This window comes from Equus asinus, chromosome 2, assembly GCF_041296235.1.
Source record: "Equus asinus isolate D_3611 breed Donkey chromosome 2, EquAss-T2T_v2, whole genome shotgun sequence".
NCBI lineage: Eukaryota > Metazoa > Chordata > Mammalia > Perissodactyla > Equidae > Equus > Equus asinus.
The window spans coordinates 29,817,275-29,843,713 of record NC_091791.1 but is presented as its reverse complement, the minus strand read 5'-3'; the positions used below and the strand labels follow the sequence as shown (position 1 = coordinate 29,843,713).

The 26,439-nt window shown below is 40.6% G+C and overlaps 1 protein-coding gene across 1 annotated transcript; it reads right to left on the bottom strand.

Annotated features, from left to right (window-relative positions):
- Positions 1-294: 294 nt before the first annotated feature.
- On the bottom strand, positions 295-25,031 carry LOC106846703 (cytochrome P450 2C23-like). Its single transcript, XM_014865653.3, has 9 exons — positions 24,804-25,031; positions 19,611-19,773; positions 13,566-13,715; positions 12,790-12,950; positions 12,119-12,295; positions 6,962-7,103; positions 5,810-5,997; positions 2,182-2,323; positions 295-903 (listed from the first exon to the last, which is right to left on the bottom strand). The coding sequence occupies exons 1-9, from the start codon at positions 24,984-24,986 to the stop codon at positions 722-724; spliced, it is 1,488 nt and encodes a 495-aa protein (XP_014721139.1). The 5' UTR covers positions 24,987-25,031; the 3' UTR covers positions 295-721.
- Positions 25,032-26,439: the final 1,408 nt, after the last annotated feature.

Sequence of the window (26,439 nt, the reverse complement as noted above, 5' to 3'; positions counted from 1 at the left end):
TCTATTGTGGAAATAAGGATTTATTTTGTGAAGGTGGCAGAAATCGTATAAGTGCTTTCAATTAGAAATAGAAAAAATATGCATAAGGCATTATATTAGTGCCTTTATTTTGAGAAACTACAGAAAATCAGCCTATATCCCAAACCACAGAACGTAAAGTCTCTACTATTTGCTGATTGTCCTGATAAAGGCCTTCTGTGGGCCTGAGCTTGGTTCTGCTGCAGCATGGCTTAGAAAGTACTATAAAGGGTATATTGTTTGTACCCTAGGAATTTTCAGACCGAGTTCTCTTTCTTTTTTTTTTTTTTAAAGATTTTATTTTTCCTTTTTCTCCCTAAAGCCCCCTGGTACATAGTTGTGTATTTTTAGTCATGGGTCCTTCCTGTTGTGGCATGTGGGATGCCGCCTCAGCATGGCTTGATGATTGGTGCCATGTCCGCGCCCAGGATCCGAACCAGTGAAACCCTGGGCAGCCAAAGTGGAGCGTGCAAACTTAACCACTGGGCCACCGGGCTGGCCCCAGGACCCAGTTCCTTTTTGTCAAGGGATTTGTAGATTAACACAAATCAAGTTTTAGTGACCCCTATAAAAGATTTTAGTGAGTATGTTTCTGTCTTAGGCAGTATTTAAAATTAAGAGAGAGACGATGGGGGTGGGTGGGGGGGTAGTGAGGAAAAAGCAATTACTTTGGTTTAAATTTTGAAAGAGAGAAGGTCTTCTTTTATCTAGGGATGAGGCATAGTTTGTAGGGTGGTGGGATATTGAGAAGCCCGGTAACAACAGGTGTGGTGTCAATTTCCTTCGGCTCCACCAGGGGCTTCAGGCAGAAGTTCTGCAGAATGGTGGTGAAAAACAGGAAGAGCTCCATGCGCGCCAGGCCCTCTCCAGCACAGGCCCGCTTCCCTGGAGGGAGGAGACACTTCCGTTAGCTCGCTCCACGGCCAAACACCATGTGCCCCTAAAAGCCATGGAGAACGCTGAGCAGAAGAGGGAATGCTCATAAACTGCCAGAGGACAATAAAACGGTATGGCTTTTCTAGAGGGATATTTGTGAATACAAGTCAAAATTCTCTAAAGAAATTTTCACTATTTAATTCAGGAATTCACCTTCTGGGGATTTATCTGTAGAAATTAGAGACTCACCTATGAGGATGTCACTTGCATCGTTATTTACCACACAGACGAGTTAGATGAAAACTAAACATCCATCTAGAATGGATTAATTAAATAAATCCTCATGCATCTATCATACAATGCAACCTAAACATGTTTCTATGGAAGATTATTTAATACCACATGTGTTTTCTATCACAACATACCAAGTGAAAGCAGGTTATCAAACAGATTGTACAAAATGAACCAAATTTTAATAAACACATCTATCATGTATACCTAGACAATTGTTTGAAGTGTATACAGCAAAATATCAACAGTGATTATCTCTGTAGGGTAAAATTGCTAATAACTTTTACTTTGTTTTCTTTTTCTGCTTTTCTGCATTTTTATGTGGAACACTTATTACCATTGTCCTTAGAAACAAAACACATTGTTATTTTTGAAAAGAATAATCAAATGATTGGAAAGGATAACAAGGAAAAAGAATGTGTCTGACCCTTCCTAAGTTGTCTTTATGACCTTATAGGAAATAGCCACTGGGAGCCAAGAAGCTCCTGCACAGAGGCAAGAGTGTGTAGGGTGTGTGGGGTGTGAATTTCAGACGGGAAGAAAGAGGAAGAAGTGGCCGAGGTCTCTTTGATGGCCTCTGGCTCTAAGAGTCAGAAAATTAATAATGGTTAATAATTCAAGAAGAAGAAAGAAACTTGTATATTTGTTTTGGAAAAGTCAATATTACAAAGGGGAGATCAATAGACAAAAGTTTGCAAAAACAAGTCCGCTTGTGGTCTGGCAACACATGACATCTGAATTGGATTGACTTGCTTTGGTTTCTTTAAAAACTGGCATTATACTCAATCAGCAAACAACAAAATTGTCCTTGGATAACTTACCTGATCCTACTGGTGTACAGACTTAAATGGCTCCGTCCAGATTTGGGGGGTTGTGACGGTTTGATATGATTGACTTTGTTATCATTAGCGGATTAGTAATGCTATGAATTCACTGAAGCTAAAAGTTGTCCAAAATGTGCGTGAGTATGGTTTGGATGGATTTATTTGCACTTACCAAGGGAAAAAGGCACAAAGTATTCTGTTTTCCTGAAGCTGCCATTTTTATCCAAAAAGTGGCCAGGGTCAAACTTCTCTGGGTTGGGAAACTCCTTGCAATCGAATAAGACTGAAGACAGTAATGGCAATACAGTAGTGCCCTGGAACCAAGAAATGGAGAGTGGAGTGGTACTTTAGCACACTTATCCTTGTTCATAACCAAGTCTAGCAACTATAGTGGATTGAATGGGACTGAGCACTCTTTTCTTCTAAAGATTGGCACCCGAGCTAACAACTGTTGCCAATCTTTTTTTCTTCTTCTGCTTTTTCTCCCCAAATCCCTCCAGTACATAGTTGTATATTTTAGTTGTGGGTCCTTCTAATTGTAGCATGTGGGAGGCCGCCTCAGCATGGCCTGATAAGCAGTGCCATGTCCACGTCCAGGATCTGAACCAGCGAAACCCTGGGCCGCTGAAGCGGAGCGCTCAAACTTAACCACTCAACAACGGGGCTGGCCCCAGGACTGAGCACTCTTAAGTTTGTCTGGTGAGTGATAGTGTCGAGTTAGGGCTATTTTATACACACACATATATTTATATGGCTACTTTATGGCTATTTTATATATTGTATTTCATACAAAATCTTTTATTGAATAATAAGATGGTTCTCTGGGAAGAGCAATGTTATGGTCAATGTGCAGTAATCAATGGTTGTTGATAAACTGGGGTTTGCAACCCATTTCTCTAGACATGAGCTTTACTGGAATTGCTGCCTCAAACTGGAAGAGCCTACTTTGTCACAATTTTTTTCTTTCTGAATTCAGGTATGAATGGAAGAAAATGAGATGTGAAAACTTGAATCTGTTGAATCAAAACCCACTTCCCTCACTTGTAAAATTGGGTGGGGTAACAAAAACACAATATTTTCTCCTTTTTCACAAAAGATTTTTGTGAGGTTTAAATGACAGAGTAATATGGATAACCAGCGTTTATGTCGGACGCTTCACGTTTGCCTCATGCTCTGCTTAGTTGTTTACAAATCTCGCTTAATTCTCGCTTCAGCCACACCCAGTAAGCTCTCTTTCTGTTCCTCATTATGCATCGCACTGTGTGTACATTGAGTAAGGAGGAAACTGCCATTCGGAGAGGAGAAATGACTTACTTGAGCTTATACTGTTAGCAAGTGGTGTGGTTAGAATTTGACTCAAGTTCTTTCTGACCATAAAGCATTCCTGTTTAAGTGAAAGCTTCCTTTTTCCATTTTTACTTTATTTTGTATTTCCTTAAACATTATTTTACGATTATTGGAGTAGGCAAGATATACAGAAAATACAGAAAGGTGAAAGTGAAAATATCCTCTCCCTATATTCAGGTACCCTGGTTCCCTTCTTAATGTAATCACTGTTACCAACTTATGCTATATCCTTGAGGAAATACCTTAGGGACTGAGAAAAAAAGACACATACATATCCCCCACTATTGTAACACAAATAGTAGCATCCTATAGTGTTCTGTAGCTTGCTTAGTATTCCACTTTATAGGAATAAAAGAATTTTAGAAATTCCTTTTTTAAATAAATTTAATAAATAAAATTTAAATATTAAAGTCCTTTTTAAATGAAGATCTATGGATTTTCCAACCTTCAAATATCACAAAGAAACGAATGTTCTTATTTTTGGAAAATATACATAAATTCCTAATAGTGGAACTGCTCTTCAAATTGTACATATTTTTTAAAATTTTGATAGGTATTGTCACATCTCCTGCCATAGAGGTTACATCAATTTATATTGCTAACAAAAATATATGCTTTTTTACATCCTGCCAACATATTATGATGAGTAAAAATATGTTTCTTTATAGTTTTTATTTTCAACATATTTTATTTTGTGAGTATATTTTTATAGATTTAAGAACCATTTGTATTACTTTTACTTAAATTTTAGTTTTGTTTCCCTTGCACGTATCTGTTGAGTTTTGGGTTTGTTCATACTGACTGTAGGAGTTCATTTTATTTTTCAGTAATTAGTCTTTTGCTCTAATGAGCTGTGCAAAATTTCCTCTCAGTTTGTCATTTGACCTCGTTTCTTTTTCTAGGCAGATTTTTCTTATTTGCATGTAACAAAATTTATCTATTTTCAAATTTATGGCCCTCTTGTTCCTCTTTTCTTTGGTCATTGTTAGAAAATCTTTTGTCACTTTGAAATTCTCAAAAAAATTATTGCTTTTATCCCTAGTGCTTTTAGTTTAACATTCTATGTGTATATATTTGAACCACAAAGAATAAATTTTCATGTAAAGTGTGAGGTAGGGATCTATTATGATTTTTTTCCAACTTCTCTGGGAGTTTTCCAATCTCAATTGAATAGTCCATGTTTTCCCTCTGGGTTACAAGGAAAAAGGCACATTTATCATGTACCAAGTTTCCATGTATAATTAAGTTTATTTCTAGGCTTTATTCAATTGATCCATCTATTTAAGAAGCTGTATTACACTACTATAATAACTGTGACTTTTATATATTTTATTATTATTTATATATATATTTTATATATTTTTATTACATTATTTATATATTATTATTATTTTAATATTTGTTAGGACCTGTCCCTGACTATCCTTTATTTTTTAATTTTCCATATCAAATTTGGGATCTGTTAGTATAGTTCCAAAAAAATCTGGTTGATATTTTCATTGAGATCTCATAAATGTATAAATTGATTTGGGGATAATTGCTATTTTCCTACCCAAACACAGAATAAGTCTTTTAATTTATTCAAAAATTTTATATCCCTCACTAACGTTTTATTTTATTTTATTTTTTGTGGAAGATTAGCCCTGAGCTAACATCTGCTGCCAATCCTCCTCTTTTAGCTGAGGAAGACTGGCCCTGAGCTAACATCCATGCCTATCTTCTGCTACTTTATATGTGGGATGCCTGCCACAGCATGGCTTGACAAGCGGTGTGTAGGTCCGCACCCAGGATCCGAACTGGTGAACCCTGGGCCGCTGAAGCGGAACGTGCACACTCAACGGCTGCGCCACTGGGCCGGCCCCTGAAACTGTTTAAATGTAAAACTCAAGCCCTTAATCACTACAGAAGACTGACTGCATCCCCAGTAAACGTTTTGGTAAATGCTAAAGGCTCTACAAATGTCAACTGTTAGGGGCAGCAATATCCCAAATTTCCTGGTACATGAGGTCCTGGGAAGGGAGAATTGGGGTTAAAGAAGGTTGACATTTGGCTTGCTTACCTTACAGCTGCAGACACATTTTCCATCTCTTCTTCCTTTTTTTAATTCATCATGAAAAATCAAATTTCAGTTCCTACAGGATTCTCACCAATGGAAATCACTGCTCCCTTAATACATTCTATATGAGAGTGAGAGGAGGCCTTGGAAGCCCAGCTCAGCCTCCCAGAAGTTCTAGGAAGGCAGAGACAGGGTCACAGAGGTACCAAATGACCTGAGTGTGCACTGCATGGCAGTGACAGATTTCAAACCCAGCCCATGTGACTCTAACCTTGTGTTCTTTCCTCAACTCTTTCCACCTCTCTTCCTGCAACAGAACTGAGAAGGCTCTCACAGGCCCCACCGAGGTATCATGCCACCCCTTCTGTCTCAGCCAGCTTTCCCAGATGCATCTAACCTTGGGGATGACACAGTTTCTGAATTTTGTGTCCCGGGTCACAGCATGGGGTAGATCAGAAGGCAGGAGGGTGATGTATCTTTGTATCTCGTGCAACACGGCCTCTGTGTAGGGCAGCCTCATCTTGTCTTTCATGCAGGGGCTTTGGTTGCGTCCGATCACACGGTCAATTTCTTCATGCACTTTGGCTGCAGAGACACGAATCATGAATGCTACTCAAGAGATGTGTTCCCTGGAGAGCTGAAGATGACCTGAAATGCTTGTAATGTGCAAAAGAAAGTGGCCTAGAAAAGACTTCCGAGATCAAAGACATGTCACTAAACAGCCCCTTGCCCTGCTCCTGATGGCATTTCTATTTTCCCCTTTGCTGCAAATACTAGAGATTTTGCTGCAGGGAACATAAAGTATGTCCTCAGCCTCCCGCCTTAATTGGTTTGTTCTCGTGTACAGGTGAGGAGAGGACCTTTGTGGCAGGGATTATGGCTTATCCCATGATTCCTGGCAAAGGAGCTGTGGAGAAAAAATGTTTAGTCCTCACTCTAGTGGGAGCATCTCCTTTGTCAACTTCATCCACTCGCCTGCATGTTTTGCGGGAAAGGCAAACACCATTTTGTTGAGCAATATAAACACTGGCTTATTAAGGCCTATCCTCTAAGAATGTGCTTGAGAAAATGGAGCTAGTACAATTTCATTTTTGAATTTTAAATTATACCGGAGCTAAAAATTCCCTTTGGAGAGTTTAGTCCATTTTCAAGATGGGAAAACAGAGGCCAGCAAGATGAAATAACTTGTTTGAGGTCACACAGCAAGGTATTGGCCCAGGATGAGAATTCAACATGGGAACGCACGTGACCCTCATCTAAATAGGACTCGCCCTTTGGCATTGCATCTCATATGTGAATTGGGATTCAGAAACTTCTCTGTTTTTAAATGTAAATGACAGCCCTTGAATTCTTAAAGATCTCTCTTCCTTATCAGCGTCATTAGATATAATTCTGACCTACAAAAACAAAACCACATGGATGGCCCTTTGCATGATGCTGTACAAGGCGGCCCAGAGAAAGCGAAGCAGTCACTGTCAGCAGGATCTTCCCACCCTCATCTAAAGCCAGGATCTCATCTTTGATTCGGTCACTAGGATGTTTGCTGTACCTTCCACTTCTGGGTGTTTCATTAGGAGCAGGAGTCCCCATCTTAGGGTGCTACTGGTTGTCTCTGTTCCTGCTGTAAACAAATTTGATCCACAGACAGCCAAGTTCTCCAAGTTAAATTCAGACTCTGGTTTGTGCTTCTCCTGCAAATGGTAGAGTTAATAGCTAGATGAGTTAAAAAGAAGGCAGTGCCTCATCAGAGCTCCACAGTCACACTGCTTCACTAGTAACAGGCTTCATTTTGTGCACTGTAGTGTAGTGGATAAAAAAATCGGTCATGGAATCAAAACTTCTGGGTCCAAATCCCAGGTTAGTCAATGAACAGATGTGTGCCTTTGGCAAGTTACTGTACCTCTTTACTCGGTTTCATCATCTGTGAAATTGGGATAAAAAAGATAGAACATACCCCATAAGGTTATTATATAGATTAAAAGAGTGAATGGGTGGAAGCTCTTGGAACAATGCTTCATATATACAAATACTCAGTGAATGGTATCTTCTTTTATTACATTTAGGGGAAACGACTAGATGATCAACTCTAGGTGAGCACAATGTAGAGAAATCATTGGTTCATGAGGGTCTGTTTCCTTCACTTATGCAGACTTAGACACTCCCGGCCCCACTCACTCACATATGACATTCCTCATTATTAATGTCATTCCTAATATGAAGACTGTATTTGTAGATGTAGGATGTTTTAACTCAAAATTGTTTACATGGAATTGACAAAGTGTTTAGAAAATAAATCGATCCAGGGCTTAAAAATAGTGAGTGAGCTTTCTATTACAAAATAATTATACCAAAAGTAATAGAGATTAAGTCTTCTCTGTTGATGCATCCCCAGCCCTTGGTATAATAACTGGCACTAAGAATTTGTTGAATAAATGAACGTTTAATGAAATAACACTAGTTAAGTTCTTTTTTTTTTTTTTAAGATTTTGGGGCCAGCCTGCTGGCGCAGTGGTTAGGTTCTCACGTTCTGCTTCTCAGCGGTCCCGGGTTCGCCGGTTTGGATCCCGGTTGTGGATGTGGCACCACTTGGCACACCATGCTGTGGTAGGCATCCCACATATAAAGTAGAGGAAGATGGGCATGGATGTTAGCTCAGGGCTAATCTTCCTCAATAAATAAATAAAAAATAAGATTTTATTTTTCCTTTTTCTCCCAAAGTCCCCTGGTACATAGTTGTGTATTTTTAGTTGTGGATCCTTCTAGTTGTGGCATGTGGGATGCCGCCTCAGCATGGCCTGATGAGCGGTGCCGTGTCTGTGCCCAGGATTCTAACCGGTGAAACCCTGGGCCGCTGGAGCAGAGCGCGTGAAATTAGCCACTCGGCCACGAGGCCAGCCCCCACTAGTTAAGTTCTATATTTCGCTATATTCAAATTATTTTCATTGCTGATTATTTTTTGGTAGGCTTTTAATACCATTGGTTTTTAAATTTGAGGAAAGCATTAGGGTGCTTGTTTTTAAAATTAGCTTCATTTTTAAAGCCGTGAATCAAACTTTTCTTCACTCGGGTTCTTTATACCATGTATCTCCTGTTCATTTCAAAATGGGATGATTTCTGTGTATAGATGTCCAAGTTTTTAGGCACATTGTCATTTCCTACCTATAGTCCTTACTGCATTTATATGGAATCAAGAATACTGAGCATTTTAAATAACTCTCTCACAACAGAACGTCTAGTTAGTTTTCAAAAGTCTTTTGCTGGTGAAGAGAGTTAGGAAGAAAATGGAAATGTTAACATATATTTTATTTATGTTCTAACTCTGTAATTTAACTAAGGATGGACAACACCATTTTGTTAATTCTTAACACAACCCAAATCTATTATCTAGTAAGGTTGTAGAGATTTAATATTAAAACAGAATGGAACGAAACTAATAGGAAAGCAGAAACACTTCAGACGTTTCTACCCATCATCTATTGATAGCTATCTTACAGGAAAATAGACATGGAGAGGAGAAGGAGGAATGGTTGAAATCCAGACATTGGCATAGCAACTTTCCTTTTGTTCCTTCCTCTGGCCCTGTTCAGTGGATCTCAAGGCTTTCGTATATGTGTTAACAACTGCCCATGGTGCCCTGCCAGTGTTTCCTGTATTGGTAAATGGCCCCAACCTCCATCCAGTTAGGCAAACCAGGAACCTAGCACCTCATCTCTTGCATTTCCCAACTCGTCACCAATACTATTAATTTTACCTCCTAAATATCTCTTAAATCTATCCATTTCTCTTCATTTCCACCACCAGCACCTATGGCTACCATCTCTGCCTTGGGCTACTGCAATAGTCTTATGTAGAAGATGCTGTTGGTGCCCTGCCCAGATACCTTTTACTGGTTCAGGTCCCCTATGTCCCAGCTGCTATGGCCCAACCTGCAGCTTTCTCTGGAGGAGTCCCTTGGGCACTGGAGCCACATTGCCAAGAGATGCATGGGAGCTAGCTGCTGCACCACCCTCAGGGGCTGCCTATAGCCGATGACTAACGGGCACAGGGGTACAAAACTCCAGCTTCCTTGCTTCAGGGCATGACAAACTCCACACTGCAATTGATACTCTACAGCCCTCTGTAGGATCCAGCAGAGACTAGACCTTATGTGAAACCACACCGATGTTTAACTTTTTCCCCTTCCCTATCCTTCACATACAAATTTCTCCTGATGGTGCTCCTTTCATAAATCACTTTCATACAAATCCCTATTTTATAGGCTCTGCTACCAGGAAACTTACCCTCAGTCAACTTCTAGCTGTTCTCTCTGTATCTACTGTTAACCTCACCAATCCGTCCTCCACATTACAAATATGATCATTCTTGACATGGTGCTTCAACCCTGCAAATCTTATCCTAATGTTATTGATATTAGGATAGAAACTAAACTAAGTAATATGGCCTGCCACGCCCTGCGTGAATGGTCAATGTTCTGGTGCTTCAGCTTCTCTCCCACCACTCTCCCCCACTCCTTCCCTGCCAGTCACACTGGCTTTCATTCTACCCCTCATATTTCTAAGCTTCCTTCTGCCTCAGGGCTTTTGCACATCTTGTTTTTCTGCTTAGTATATTTTTCTCTATTGCCTTTACACAGGTAATCCCTACTTACCCTTCAGCTCTCAGTTCAATTGTCACCTGTGTGTGCAGGGACGTACCCAGTGGGCCTTGGGTTGGCGGTCCCTTATTCACTCACATCAGACTGGCATTAGTGTTCCTGCCACTCTTTCCTATAGCAACTCGTACTTCCCTATTACCACTTCATTGTTGCTGTTGGTTTTGATGATCTTTGCACTAGACTGTAAGCTCCATTAAGTCAAGGACTATATCTTTATTAATCAATTAGTAAAGTTATTCAACAAGTATTTATTGTGCACCTATCCTATGCTAAGCATCATGCTAGTTGCTGGTGATACAAAGTGTGGAAAATCAACACTGACCCCGCCCTCTTGGGGTATACGTGCAGTGGAGAATGTAGAAGTCAATTAAATAAGTATTTCCTTAAACTGTCACAAATGCTATGAAAGCAAATTGCAGGATATTATCTGATTCCTCCTTTTATTCCCTTCACCAAGCCTGATCACCATGTCTGATACATAGTTAGTACTAAATAATATTTTCAAAAGATTGAATTAATAGCCTGGCTCTGTTTTCTTTCTTTTTCCCAGACGATCATCTAGCCCACTGAAAGTCAACAACAAACTTTTCCTTCAGAATGCAGAGGATATTTTGGTGCACATCCTTGGTAAGTGGAATGAGTTTAAATGCCTCTACTATCCCAGGGAAGTTTCTGAGCGGGAAAAGGGGCATCAACATGCCTTCTTTAGATGTGTTTTCTAAGGAAACCAGGCTATCCAAATCAGCCTTCCTAGGGCTTAAGAAGACTAAGCAAGTTATTATTAATTAAATGTTTGCTATAATTTGTACATTTAGTTGAGCAATATTTTTCTTTCATTTATATATATTTGGGGGACCTTTGCATAAACAATGTTAATTTTACAGCGCTCAAAGAACAATCTTCATATTCTAAGTTGTTATATATGTGCTTACATTTAAACATCTTTTTTACAATCTATTGCTGGTCACAGTCGTGACGGTTTTTCTACAGATGTGCTCATGGACAGTCATGCTGCTATTTCTGTTCAGTGACATTCTGAGGATTTGTGGCTGTGTGAGTATGTGCTATTCAATATTTTTAATACTACCCATGGTTAATGTATAATGTATTTCCTTTAGAATCTTTATCCACCACCAGTTTCAAATAACAAAAATTGTTTCTATGGGAAAATACAATCAGCTTTTTATAATGTATTGGTCTAATGACGTACTATCTGGGAAGCATTGTGGCAAAAATGGCTGATGACATACGTGTAAATGATGGGTAGACAAAAATGCATGTGTGTTTTATCCACCCCAAGATAAATATGTGTTCAAAAACAGGAATTTATGGGCCAGCCCAATGGTGCAGCGGTAAAGTGCACACGTTTCACTTTGGTGGCAAGGGGTTCGCCGGCCGGGATCCCGGGTGTGGACATGGCACTGCGCATCAAGCCATGCTGTGGCAGGCATCCCACATATAATGTAGAGGAAGATGGGCATGGATGTTAGCAAAAAGAGGAGGATTGGTATCAGATGCTGGCTCAGGGTTGATCTTCCTCAAAAAAAAAAAAAACCCAGGAATTTACATATGTAATATCACGTAGCTCTTTTTTTTAAAAAAAGATTTTATTTTTCCCTTTTTTCTCCCAAAGCCCCCTGGCACAAAGTTGTGTATTTTTAGTCGTGGGTCCTTCTAGTTGTGGCATATGGCACGCCGCCTCAGCGTGGCCTGAAGAGTGGTGCCACGTCCACAACCAGGATCCAAACCGGTGAAACCCTGGGCCGCCGAAGCAGAGCGCATGAACTTAACCACTTGGCCACGGGGCCAGCCCCAGATGTAGCTCATCTTAAATATGTAGCGAGAATATTTAAATGTTAATGTCCAAGTGTAGGAAGTAAATAGAAATACAAAGGAAAAAGAGGTCTTTGGACTATTTTTGAATTTCTATTGCTAATAGTGTACCCCATTGCCGTAACATATCAAGAATTACCTACATGGTGTGATCCTGCTTTCACACACTTCTGTGGAATGATAAAATGTAGGTTCAGGGAAAGATGTCGCACACAGTACCTGCTCCATCTTGCTGAGGAAACAGTCAATGTAGTCTCGAGGGTTATTAGGGTCCAGGGACTCTTGATGCGCCTTCACTTTTTCCAGAATGAAATTTTTAACACCATCAAGCCTGTTGGAAAATGCTTTGTGCTCTCCAGGGAGATGTCTTATGAGTGTTGGCCATAGATTGTATATCTAAATATGAGGCAAAAATACACTGGAAATTAGTTTGTGAAGAGAGACCAGAGTTCTGAGTGGGGCACCTAATCTCTGTGTGGTCTGGCCAGGGAGAAACGCTTCCTCCAGCTTCCAAACAGAAGAGAAGGGAGTATGATCATCACATACAGGAGAGCATCCCCTTTCCATCTCCTTGCTCATCCTGACTTCAGCCAGCCTGGAGTCAGAGAGGGAGAAATGTGTGTAAGGGCCTTAAAAGAAATGCAGGCAACTGAGGATGTTCTGTCTTGTTTTGTGTGACTCAACCCATGGAGGCAAGCAGAAGGCAACCTTCCATAGGTGCTGGGATAAGTGGCATTGCACTCATTCACTCGGCAGACGTGGAAGCAAGGTGATATTGCTCATGCGGGCACTTTGCTGACAGAGTAGGTCTGGGGCGCTCATAGCCCGTTACCTTACCTGCAGGCTACCAGCGGACCAACGAGATCAACGGCGAGTGCAGATGGCCATACCTGGTTCCATGGAGAGCTTATTTGCTTAAAATTTTCAGTCAGCAAATACATCAGGGAGAGGAATGTCTCATTCTTGTAGTGGAAACGCTCATTGAAGAGGATGGAGCAGATCACATTGCAGGGAGCACAGGCGAAGACGAAGACAGGGTCAAAGGGCTGAGCTGATGTGAGAACAGAACAGCTCTAACATTTAGACTTCTCCTCAGCCTGCATCAGGATTTCAAGAACAGGGCCTCCCTCCTGCTCAGATTCATGCATATAGTTTATTTCCTCTAAACTTCCCCAAATTAGGATGTGGGCATCTTCTAATAATACTAATACTACATGCTATATAGTATTATACTATGCTCCTAATAATATGTTATTATATGAACACTATAATAATCAAAAGAGCAGCAAGTAATGTTATGGAGTATTTATGACATGCTGAATACTGTGTAAATGTTTTGCAAAATGTATTATTTACCCCTCAAGTTGAGGTTTGATTTTTAGCCTCATTTTTCAGAAGAGGAAACTGCATCTTAGAGAAGTTGTCACTTATGCAAATTTACACACCCAGTAAATGCAGAAGTTGGGAAAAGAATCCAAGTGAAAGGATTTGAGAGTCATAACTAGTAGCTTTGGGTCATTTTTTTCTCAACCCCTTTTTCCTACTCGACTCTCTGATTAATAGAGCAGATCGTGGATCATAGAGAGACTCCCAAAGGAGGAGCTTTGATTGGGGGTGGTGTGTGCAGGACATCCCCGCCCCCAAAGGGATGGTTAATGGAATTCACCCTCCATTTTTCTGAGCTCCTCCACCAGGCACCGGGCTTCCTCCTGGACCCTCTCCTCGATGCTTCTCTTCCCCATCCCAAAGTTCCTCAGGGTCATGAGGGAGAAGCGCCGCATTTGCTTCCATGTCTCTCCATTGCTGAAGAGGATTCCTAGGGAACGAAGCAAAGAGCAGGAAAGTATCTTGCATCACGGAGTCGGATTTTCCCTCAAGCTGATCACTTGTGTGTACCCTGAACTGTTTCCAGGGCCCCTTATGGGGATTCAGCAACTGGCAAGTTAAGAGCACAACATATTCTGTAGTTTGGGTGAAAAATTTGTCACAAAGAAAATAAAACCCAAGGGGCTAGAGATGGTGGAATTGGGCAGGGGGAATCATCGGCAGCTGGAGAATATTCCCAAGAATGGGAAGGGCCCTCTGTGTGGTTTTGTTACAAATGGTCAAAATGGCATGTGTTCTCACAAACCCCTTTCCCAAGGGTCTGTTTTTACACTTAATATCCCTCTAACTTGTGGTTTATTTCCTCTATGTGATTTCCTCTATTAGAGGATAACCTGTAAGCAACTTCAGAGCAGATCAATGGGATCTATGTTTCTATTCTCCTCTGAATTTACTACAGCTAATGTTAGCCTAATCTGAAGAAGAAGAAACTAAGGAGCAAAGGAACTCGGTGTGATCCATGCCAATGCTTTTTAACTTCTTCCTCTGTACAAAACCAGCTATGGATTCTGAATTTCCTGTTGCTCTTTTTTTTTTTCTTTTTTTTCTTATTGAGTTAATGATAGGTTGCAATCTTGTGAAATTTCAGTTGTACATTAATGTTTGTCATTCGTGTTGCAGGTGCACCACTTCACCCTTTGTGCCCACCCCCCACCCCACCTTTCCCCTGGTAGCCACTAAACTGTTTTTAGTCCATAATTTGAAATTCCTCATATGAGTGGAGTCATACACAGATTATCCTTCTCTCGCTGGCTTATTTCACTTAACATAATTCCCTCAAGTCCATCCATGTTATTGCAAATGGAATGATTTTGTTCTGTTTTGCAGCTGAGTAGTATTCCATTGTACATATGTACCACATCTTCTTTATCCATTCGTCTGTTGCTGGGCACTTAGGTTGCTTCCACGTCTTAGCTATTGTAAACAGTGCTGCAATGAACATTCGGGTGCATAGGACTTTTGGGATTGCTGACGTCAAGCTCTTTGGATAAATACCCAGTAGTGGGATGGCTGGATCGTATGGTAGTTCTATTTTTAATTTTTTGAGGAATCTCCATACTGTTTTCCATAGTGGCTGCACCAGTTTGCATTCCCACCAGCAGTGTATGAGGGTTCCTTTTTCTCCACAACCTCTCCAACATTTGTTACTATTAGTTTTACATATTTTTGTCATTCTAACGGGTGTAAGGTGATATATTAGTGTAGTTTTGATTTGCATTTCCCTGATGATCAGCGATGATGAGCATCTTTTCATGTGCCTATTGGCCATCCGTATATCTTCTTTGGAGAAATGTCTGTACATGTCTCCAGCCCATTTTTTGATTGGGTTGTTTGATGTTTTGTTGTTGAGTTGCAAGAGTTCTTTATATATTATGGATATTAAGCCTTTGTCAGATATATGACTTGCAAATATTTTTTCCCAGTTAGTGGGTTGTTTTTTTGTTTCAATCCTGTTTTCATTTGCCTTGAAGAAGCTCTTTAGTCTGATGAAGTCCCTTTCTATTGTTTCCCTTCTCTGAGAAGGCATGGTGTCTGAAAAGATCCTTTTAATACTGATGTCAAAGAGCGTACTGCCTACGTTTTCTTCCAGAAGCCTTATGGTTTCAGGTCTCACCTTTAGGTCTTTGATCCATTTTGAGTTTATTTTGGTGAATGGTGAAAAAGAATGGTCAATTTTCATTCTTTTACATGTGGCTTTCCAGTTTTCCCAGCACCATTTGTTGAAAAGACTTTCTTTTCTCCATTGTATGCCCTCAGCTCGTTTGTCAAAGATAAGCTGTCCATAGATGTTGGTTTTATTTCTGGGCTTCCAATTCTGTTCCATTGATCTGTGCACCTGTTTTTGTACCAGTACCATGCTGTTTTGATTACTGTAGCTTTGTAGTATGTTTTGAAGTCAGGGATTGTGGTGTACTTTAAGGTTGCTTATTTGGGATTTCTCTTGTTTGTTAAGATGTGCCTGTATTGTGATGAATTTTCCTCTTAATACAGCTTTTGCTGTATCCCATATGAGTTGGTATGGCATGCTATCATTTTCATTAGTTTCCAGGTATTTTTTTATTTCTTCTTTAATTTCTTCAATGATCCATTGCTTGTTCAGTAGTGTGTTGTTTAGTCTCCACCTTTGTGCCTTTCTCAGCTTTTTTCTTGTAATTAATTTCTAGCCTTATAGCACTAAGATCAGAGAAGATGCTTGTTATTATTTCAATTTTTTTAAATTTGTAGAGGCTTGCCTTGTTTCCCAACATATGGTCTATCCTTGAGAATGTTCCATGTGTACTTGAGAAGAATGTGTATTCAGCTCTTTCAGGGTGGAGTGATCTATATATGTCTATTAAGTCCAATTGTTTTAGTTTTTCATTCAGCTCCGCTATTTCCTTGTTGATTTTCTGTCTGGATGATCTGTCTATTGATGTGAGTGGGGTGTTGAGGTCCCCTACTATTATTGTGTTGTTTTTAACATCTTCCTTTAGGTCTGTTAATAGTTGCTTTATGAATCTTGGTGCTCCTGTGTTGGGTGCATAGATATTTATAAGCGTTATTTCTTCTTGATGAAGTGCCCCTTTGATCATTATATATTGTCCCTCTGTGTCTCTCTTTACCTGTCTTATTTTGAAATCCACTTGGTCTGATATAAGAATTGCAACACCTGCCTTTTTTTCCTTGCTATTTGCTTGAAGTATTGTCCTCCACCCCTTCACCCTGAGTCTGTGTTTGTCCTTGGGGCTGAGGTGTGTTTCCTGGAGGCAACAAATTGTTGGATCTTGTTCTTTAATCCATTTTGCCACTCTGTGTCTTTTTACTGGAGAGTTCAATCCGTTTACATTGAGAGTGATTATTGATGCATGTGGACTTGATGCTGTCAATCTGTCGCTCATTATCTTGTTTTCCTGCATTTCTTTTCCTGTTTCCTTTAGCCTACCCATTTAATACTGCAATTTCTTATGCTGGGTTTCTTAGATTTTTCCTTATTTATGATTTTTGACTCTGTTTTGTACTTTATTTTAGTGTCTACCTTGAAGTTTGTATTTAGAATCTCGTGTATAATATAGTCTATTCTCTGGTGGTCTCTTACTTACTTGGCCAATACTGATTTAGACCCTTTGCTCTTCCCCTCCTAAATAATTATTTTCATTTTTTATTCCAACTCGTCTCATTAATTTGTAGTTAGAGTGATAAGATCGTCCTTGCTTTGGTAGTTTCCTTACCTTTACCCTAATGCTATAGTTGAATATTTGCTATCCTGTTCTGGTTCTATCCATCAGTCTCCCTAGTCTGTGGATTGTGTCCCCTTTCTCCCTTTTTTCTTTTTTCAGGTTTGAGAGCCTTCTTGAGGATTTCTTGTAATGGAGGGCTTTTAGTTACAAATTCCCTTAACTTTTGTTTGTCTGGAAAAGATTTAATTTCTCCCTCATATCTGAAGGAAATTCTTGCTAGATAGAGTATTCTTGGCTGAAGATTTTTATCTTTTAAAGCTTTGAATATGTCACTCCATTCTCTCCTAGCTTGTAAGGTTTCTGTAGATAAATCCACTGACACTCTGATAGGGGCTCCTTTATAGGTTATTCTCTTCTTTTTTCTTACTTCCCTGAGTATTCTTTCCTTATCTTTCCTTTTTGCCAATTTTACTACTATGTGCCTTGCAGTAGGTCTTTTTACATTGACAAATCTAGGAGATCTAAAACCCTCCTCTACACACATTTCTCCATCGATCCCTAGATTTGGGAAGTTCTCTTCAATAATTTCGTTAAGCACACTTTCTGCTCCATTTTCCTTTTCCACATTCTCAGGAATTCCTATGATCCTTATGTTCTTACTCCTCATTGAATCCATTATCTCTCGGAGATTTTCCTCATTTTTTTAAATTCTTAGTTATCTTTCTTCCTCTGTCTGGAGCCATTCAGCTTGTCTTTCTTCAATTATGTTAATTTGCTCTTCTATGGTGTCTACACGGGCATTCAGGGAATCCGTATTCTGTTTTATCTGGTCCATTGTGTTTTTCATCTCTAGTAATTCTGTTTGGTTCTTCTTTATGATTTCAATCTCTTTTGTGAAGTAACTCCAGAACTCGGCTTGTTTCTCTATCTTTCTCTCTACCTCATTGAGTTTTTTTATTATAGCTGCTCTGAACTCAGTATCACTTAGTTTACCTAATTCCAAGTCCTTAGGACTTAATTCTATGTTTTTATTGTTTTCCTTCTGGTCTGGGGCTTTTATAAATTGCTGGATGGTAGAGGAGCGGTTTTTTCGCATGGTGGTAGAATTCGGTTGCAGTTACAGCCTGTTGCAATTGAAAATGTGTTCCTTCTCTTGAGAGGGAAAATTTCCACATGTGCCCTGGATCCTATAGCATCTCACCTTCCCAAGGGTTTTACTTCTTTGGTAAAGCCTTCTCCACCCTGGATTACCCATTTCTCTCTGTGCTTGTCCCGAGAGCCCTCCTTCTTCCGTTATTGGCCCTGATCCACAGTGTTATAGATGCTGCAGGCTAAATTTCCCGTGCTCCCACGCTTGGCAGCTGGCTCTGACTGGGGTAAGCCAAATGGAGGCTGTGGCAAGAGGTTGGAGAGGAGAAAGAAAGGAGAAGCCAGAGATTCCCTGCCCTGCCCACTGCCCCACCTCAGATGGCATCTCTCCCACAGCTGTCCTAGGTTTTTTGATGGTCTAAGTTTTGAAACAATAATAAAATGAATTATCTGTGAGCCTATTGTCCAACTGAAGATGTAGAAAATGACAAGTACCATTGTAGCTCCCTCTGCATTGCCTCCCTGATCCTACCAACCCTCCCCGACCCAAACCAGGCTGTCATTGAAAACAGTAATTCCTAGATCTAGTGATTTGTTTATTGTTGCTGCCACTGTGCCACTGTAGTGACAACACCACAAGAGTCCCTTCTCCAGCTCCCTCAACCCTAAGACCTGTGGGTAACAATTTTTGTTTCTAGAGGTTCCCAGATTGTTTCCACTGCATCATATTTGCAGATTTACCTTACAGGGAACCTGGAGTCTGTTTTTGATGTCCATCTCAATAGAGTTCTCAGAGCATCGGTTGTATAGTAAAAGAATGTCTGGTCTTTGTCCCTGGTTCCTGGGAGGGAGCTTCTATACCCTTGGGATCTTTCAAGTGTTGAAAGTATCTTTGTTATTTATGATGAGCCCCTGGGATCATGCTTGAGTTTACAATAACGAGGACTCATGTGACTCATTGTGGGCCCCTAGACAGTTTCAAGACAGGGCTGGCCATGCCAGAAAGACCAACTGTGTATTTAGAGGGTTGGGACTTTCAGCCAACAGATATCAGCCTGACCTCAGGTGGTAGAGATTGAGATTGAGCTTGAGTTCCATCAGGTGGTCAATGGCTCAATCAATCATGCCCATGTAATGAAGCTCCAATTAAAAACTCTGGACACGAAAGCTCAGGTGAGCTTCCTGGTTGGTGAACACATCAATGTGCCAAGAGGGTAACACACTATGATTCCTAGGGGGAGGATACAGCTCTGCATTGAGGACCCTCCAAGACCTCACCCTATATGACTCTTCACTTGTATTTTTGTATAAAATACACCCTTTATATAATAAAACTTTACTTATAAGTACAGAACGTTCCTGAGTTCTGTGAGTCATTCCAGCAAATGAGGGCAGTCTTGTTGGGGACAATGCCCTTAACCTATGGAGTCTGCACTATCTAAACTAACTAACTAACTAACTAACTAACTAACTAACTAACTAACTAACATTAGTTGCTTGGTGCAGAACAGACATATTAAGTTAGTTAATCGGATTTTTTTGCCAAAGAAAATTAACCTATATTTTGATTTGGAACATACCATGTCCTTTCTGGTTATCTTCAATAATTGGAAAACGTCCTCTGCCAAGGAATTCATCACCCTGATCAATCAGAGCTTCCTTCACCACCTCATAACCGTGTAAGACCACAGTCGGCTTGGATCCAAAGTACAGAGTGTAAACAGGGCCATACTCTTTGGCCATCTGGAAAGAGATGCAGCAGTTGTGTAAGTACTATTGTGAAATCTCTCCTTTGGAAGCTTGGGTAGAAATTAAGCAACAGTTTACATGTGGCTTAGCCTTTGCTCCATCAAGTCCACTTTAGGAATTTAACTTGGGGTGTAGTCATGGATTCAGTTTACTTTATTTACATAGGCAATCACTGAACAAATATTTACTAAATACCTATATTGCATCAGACACTGTGCACAGCCCAGGAGCCCTCATGGAACTTAGAGTCTAAAGTGACAGTTAACGGTAAACAGCAAAACAAACTACATTTGCAATACTAATTAAGCATAATTCCATGAAAGTGATAAAGACAGTGTTGGATGATAATGGGAGAATTTAATAAAATAGAATGTTCAAGAATCTATGAGGGAGATCCAGTGTCAAGATGGCAGCACAGGAGGACTCTGAGCTCATCTCCTCCCATGGACACAACAAACTTACAACTACTCTTGAAGAAACTACCCCTGAGAGAAAACTGAAAACTGGATAAAAAGGACCCTCACAACAAGGGACAGTGCTGAGTGAGATGGAAGAGGCCGAAATTCCTTTCTGGGGAGGAAAAAGGCACATTTTAGCTGCAGGGCTTGGTGGCCTGGAACAATCTGAAGATATGAAGCTTTTCCTGGAGGAGCAGGGCACCTGAGCGGGAGAGCTTTACCACAATAAGGAGCTTTTGGACTCAGCACAACCGAGACTGTAAGTGAGCATAAGTGAGGCCATCTTGTTATGCTAAAGGGTCCCAGCTCCTCCTCTGTGTGACTACTCACTGCTCTGCACATACTCTAAAAAATTCACATGCTCTCCTGATTTATGGCCTCCACTTATGTATGTACCTCCTGATAGCTTGAAAAGTTAAAACTTTGTTCTATGAGTTTCTCTCCAGGAACAGGCTGACCACAGGCGGGAAACACACCTACAAGGCATCCATCACAGCTGACAGAACAGTCAGCTCCCTCCTCACTGCCCATTTCCCCTATATAACTGCCTCAAGATTCTGTAATCCTGGAAGATGGGTTTTTGAGACATTAGTCACCCATCTTCCAATTAGCCGGCTAATCTAATTAAACTTCTTTTCTCGGTCTCTAATTCATTGTGATTAATTGGCTCAGATCACAGGGCGCAGAGCTAGCCCATTGCTCAGTATCAAATTCTGGCGACCCAGATGGGACCATAGCCTCTGCCCATAGCTAGTCGACTTGGAGGGGGCTGTTTTGGGACTTTTCCCTGCAGCTGCAGGGCGGCTTTTTCCACCAGGGGAACTCCCCTTGTGGCTCCCTCACTTGCCAACTGCCTCTAACACTTCAGTGATTGGGAAACTCAATTCAGAGGAATATTGCTTTGTTCCGGACCTTCGCAGCATAAATGAGGTGGTTCAGGACCTGCACCCTGTGGGGCCCAGACCTCACACCTTGCTAACCAACATGCCAGGTGAATTTGGCTGGCTTTCAGTTTGGGGACTTAAAGGATGCATTCCTCTGCATACCACTCGTAGGAGAATCGCAACAACGTTTTGCCTTTGAATGGTGTGACCCTGATACTGAGGCCACTCGACAGTAGTTAGACAGTGCTCCCCCAGGGCTTTCAAAACTCCCCTATGCTTTCTGGGGAGGCCCTAGCTAAAGACCTGAGCTGCTTACAAGTGCAAGAAGGATTGCTGTTAGAGTATGTGGATGTCTTGCTGACAGTGAGCCCCACTTACGAGCAGTGCATGGCCAACACAATCAAGACCTTGAATCATTTGGTTGAATGTGGGTATAAGGTCTCATGAAAGAAAGCATAGATCTGCAAACAAAAAATTACATACTTAGGATTTACCTTATCAAAAGGCCAGAAGGAACTGCTGCCAGACCAAAAGAAAGCTATAACGTGACTGCTTCATAGTAAAACCTATGAGGCTCTAAAAGGGCTAGACCAGGGGCCACTAAGTGGGACAAAGGAATCTCAGGTGGCCCTTGATACCATCAAGACAAAGTTAATTTCCACATCAAGTACTCACATTATTAGAATGAAAAAGATACTGGCTCACTTCAGGAAGGATGGACAAATAGTAGCCATCCTTTTGGACAATCCAAATGTACAGGCGCAAGTCCCCCTAAACTCAGCCACCTTGCTCCCTAATCAGACATCAGAAGCCTTAAAACCTGACTGCTTACTAGAGATGGAGACAGTGTGTTCTAGCTGACATGTTTTGTTGGACTGTCCACTGGAAGAACCGGACTCGTAACTCTTGACAGATGGCAGCAGCTTCGTGGATCAAGGTAAGAGACACGCGGGGTACGCGGTCATAACTTTACAAGAGGTCAAAGCCCTACTCCCAGGGACATAGGCTCAAAAAGCGAAAATCATCGCCCTCACTTGGGCTCCAAATCTAGCTCAAGGGAAGACAGTAAATATATACACAGATTCCTGTTATGCCTTTGCTGTAGTTCATGCTCATGGGAAAATCTGAAAAGAAAGGGGACTCTTAACAGCAGGAAAAAAGGAAATCAGATATGGCCCTAAACTCTTAAAACTCTTTGGTGCTATTAATGAGCCTGCTCAGGTAGCTATCACGCATTGCCCTGGCTACCAGAGGGAGAATCTAATGGGTCCAGAAGTACATCACAGGGCCCCACCTGCAAAAGACGATACAATAGGTCGCTAAAAATTGCATAATCTGTGCAAAGAACAATCCCAAGGCCGCTTCCAGTCCCCCACATGTGGGGGCCCAACATAAAAAAATCTGGCCTAATGAAGACTGGCAAATAGACGTTACCCACATTCCCCAGGCAGCTGGGAGTTTTAGGTTTTTGTTAGTGTTTGTAGACACCTTCACCAGGTGGGTGGAAGCTTTTCCCACTCAGACTGAGAAAGCATCAGAAGTCACTCGCATATTGCTGAGAAATCATCCCAGGTTTGTCTGCCCAATACCTTGCAGAGTGATAATGGACCAGCTTCTGTCTCCCAAATAACCCAACAAGTGTCAAAAGCTTAGACATCCCATGGAGACTGTACTCAGCTTGGAGACCTCCATTGACTGGAGACATGGAGAAAACAAACTGCACCTTAAAGAAGACCATTGCCAAAATCTACCAGGCAACACAACCAACTTGGGATAAGGCACCGCCCCTTGCCCTGCTACGGGTCAGAGTAGCTCCGTGAAGTGGACTTAAATTGAGTCCTTTCAAAATTCTATATGGGAGACCCTTTCAGGCATCTTCCCCTGGGACTGAACCTCTGGACTTTTTAAGGAATGTCACGATTGCTAATGATGTTAAATCTTTAAACTCTGTATTAACTTCTGTCCATGACTTTGCATCTCATAGGTCTGCATATCCGTCTGACGTATAGGTCTGCATATCCGTCTGACGTCCCTCTACATACCTTCCTGCCTGGTGATCATGTTTTGCTGAAAACTTGGAGAGACCAGGGCCCGAAAACCAGTTGTCACCCAAATGGACGGGCCCCTTTGAGATTCTTCTCACCACTCACCCATCTGTAAAACTTGCAAACATAAGACCCTTGGACGTGTAAAACAGCTAACAATTGGGAGCTGGTTTTCAAGCTTATTTTACATACATGCAATTGGATTCAAAGCAGCCATTTGAAATTAGTCATAGGAGGATATGTAATGGTGTGGAAACATGTTCAAGTTTTAAATAAATTTTTGAAAAATAAAATTTAAAAATCCATTCATAAAAAATCCATTTGTATATTATGATTCCCTCATTTTTTATGATGATTATTTCTAAGAGGCAAAACTTATTGAACTCACTACCTATTCTTTTTTCTTTCTGGCTTTCCTTTTTTTTTTTTTTTACTTCCACTTTAATGGTGGAGAATTTTGCCACTTTGTACCTCTTTTCTCTATCCGAGAAAAATGAAACTTACTTCCTTTGTTACTCTGAATGAGAGTGTCTCTATACTTGGGGTACAAACTGACAGGTCCTCCTCTCCCCATCTCCCCCTCAGCTGATGACTTTGCTCCCTACTTCACAGAGATAGCAGAAATAATCGGAAGAGAATTTCCATGTGCTTCTACCATAGTATCTACTCATTTACATGCATCTGTGCCCATGTACACAGTTTTCTGTTAATATAAATGACTCTCTGTGTTCCTAAAAAAGATCCAACTCCCCAACTTGTCTGCTGGTTTCTATTCCCTTCCAGCTACTGTGACATGACATTCCTCTTTACAGCAAAATTGACCAACATCACCCATTTCCCCTCCCCTCAGTCCCTGGCAATCACCAGTCTACTCTCTACTTCTATAAGTTTGCCTATTTTAGATTCCACATGTAAATGAAATCATGGCGGTATGTGGCCTTCTGTGTCTGGCTTACATCACTTAGGATAATATCCTCCAGGTTCATCCTTGTTGTTGTAAATGGCAGAATCTCCTTTCTAAAGGTGAAATAATATTCCTGTGTGTGTGTGTTTGTGTGTGTGTATCAAATTTTCTTTATCTGTTCATCCATTGATGGACATTTAGGTTGTTCTGGAGAATATATTCTGACACAATGAATTCATCTTTTCCCCAAAGAGTATTTCCAAAGGAGTGAAGGTCAGTCAGGGTAGCAGAGCTGGGCTGTGTCAGAGTAAGATGTGGGGATCACTCTTCAGAAAGAGGATCACGAAGCATCCCACAGGCCATTTAGTGTACAATATCAATAATAATAATAACATCATAAAAGGACATTTATTACATTTGACGGGCTGGCCTTTTGGTAAGTGCTATATGTAGAGAGGATTGGAAGCCTTCTAACTGAAATATATTCTGACCCCAGAATTCTCCCATTCACTAGAATTCAACATATATCTCAGATCAAGTCAACACACTCACTGCCTGTTCTAAAGTGATCCAGTCTGGAAAGAAAGAGGCTATCTCTCTTGTAATACAGAAATAGATGCCCAAAAGTGCCTCAGTGGTGAGTAAAACTAAGAAAGACTGAAGATGACTTGAACAGCCTGAAGATGATCCCACTTACCTGGAGATGCCCAGCCCCAGAATGAAACCCCTTTACCTTGGAGAGAGAGGCAGGGAGGTTCTTGAGGTTTAGTTGCATCAGATTTCCAATGATGGGAAGGGGAGTTGGGCCAGGAGGGAGCTTTCCCCATCCATAACTTTTCCTCCACACAAAAAGGAAAACCAGGCAAGTGACACAAATCACAAGAGGAAGAGTAGTAGAGATCCCCAGAAGCTCCATCTCAGCTACCCGATGTTGGGAACTCTCTGGATTGCTTGTGAGAAAACAAAGTCCTATGCAGGGAATGTGACGTACCAGCCAAAGGTTGGTCTGAGTTCTTGGATTTGGGACAAAAACTGGCATTGGTTGTGGCTTTAACTACTTTGCTGAAATTTGAGATTAAGAAGGATTCACATCTTTCCTCCCTCTCATTCACAAAATCTGCAACTTTTGATTTGCTAAGCCTCTCTATGACATGTACTTTTTCCTTTCAGGACTGATTCATTAAATATGAAGCTGCATTTTATTTTTCATAACTTTCTGAAAACATTCAAATAATTAAGTTCACAAACTTGAAAAAAAAAGTAAATCCTATATCCTGCGATCTGATTTGGAAAAATACGGCTGTCAGAGCAGTGCTCCTGCTACATCATTTTTATCACGTCTCTCATCAGCTAAACGTCTACTGTGGCCATGGACAAAGTGATGCATAAACGAAATGTAGTGTGTGCATACAAGAGAATTAGTTACTTTTAAAAGGAATGAAATTCTAATATTTGCTACAACACGAATGAAACACTGAAAACATTATACAAAGTGAATTAAGTGAGACACCAAAGTACAATCATTGTATGATTCCGCTTATATGGAGCACTCTAGGTAGTCAAATTCATAGTTATGGAGAGCAGAACAGATGTGACCAGGCGCCAGAAGGAAATGGGAAGTTAATGTTTAGTGAGTACAGAGTTTCCGTTTGGGACATTGAAAAAGTTCTGGAAATGGATAATGGTGATGATTGTACAAAATTTTGAATATACCTAATGCCACTAAAGTGTACACTATAAATGGTTAAAATGGTAAATTTTATGTATATTTTACAATAAAGAAAAAGGAAATTTTATTGAGTTGGTGTTTTAAAAATATTATCTCATTTGTATTTGCATTTAAAATAATTAAGGCTCTTATCGATTTATTCTTTGGGATAAATCCTACTATTAATAGTAATGTCTCAGTCTATACATTATTTTGGGGAGAATTTTTACTATAATAAATCTTTTTAAAAATCTAAAAAAAAAGTCTACTGTGGTTTCCTATTACTTGTTATAGCAAACTAAAACTCTATTAAGCACTAAAATTCTTCATTAAATGGTTTCAACTTTACTATTTTCACCCATTTCAGAGCCACCTCTCTGTATTTTCTACAGCAGACCATTTACTTCCATTAAACAAAATTATTAGTTAGCCTACATTCATGTATTCAGTAACCTCAGGCCAGGACACGGGGATGGAGCCACCGTCAATGATGGGTTTGTGCATGGAGAAGAACCGAGATAGAAGCAATCAGCTTAGGGACCTCACGTATGGTTCTGTATTCCTTCCAGCACCTTCTGTGGAAACAGCTCCACTGATGCTTTTGCTGGGTTGTTTGCAAGTATGCATTTGCAGACATTTCACAGAGAGGTAAATGATTGAC

Coding starts and splice junctions, on each gene's coding strand:
- LOC106846703 (XM_014865653.3), bottom strand. CDS start 24,986: ATGGAGCTTCTGGGGATCTCTACTACTCTTCCTCTTGTGATTTGTGTC. Junction 19,774..24,803: donor TCCCTGCCTCTCTCTCCAAG/GTAAAGGGGTTT, acceptor ATCTCTTTCCAG/ATGGCCAAAGAGTATGGCCC. Junction 12,296..12,789: donor TAAGCTCTCCATGGAACCAG/GTATGGCCATCT, acceptor CCTCATATTTAG/ATATACAATCTATGGCCAAC.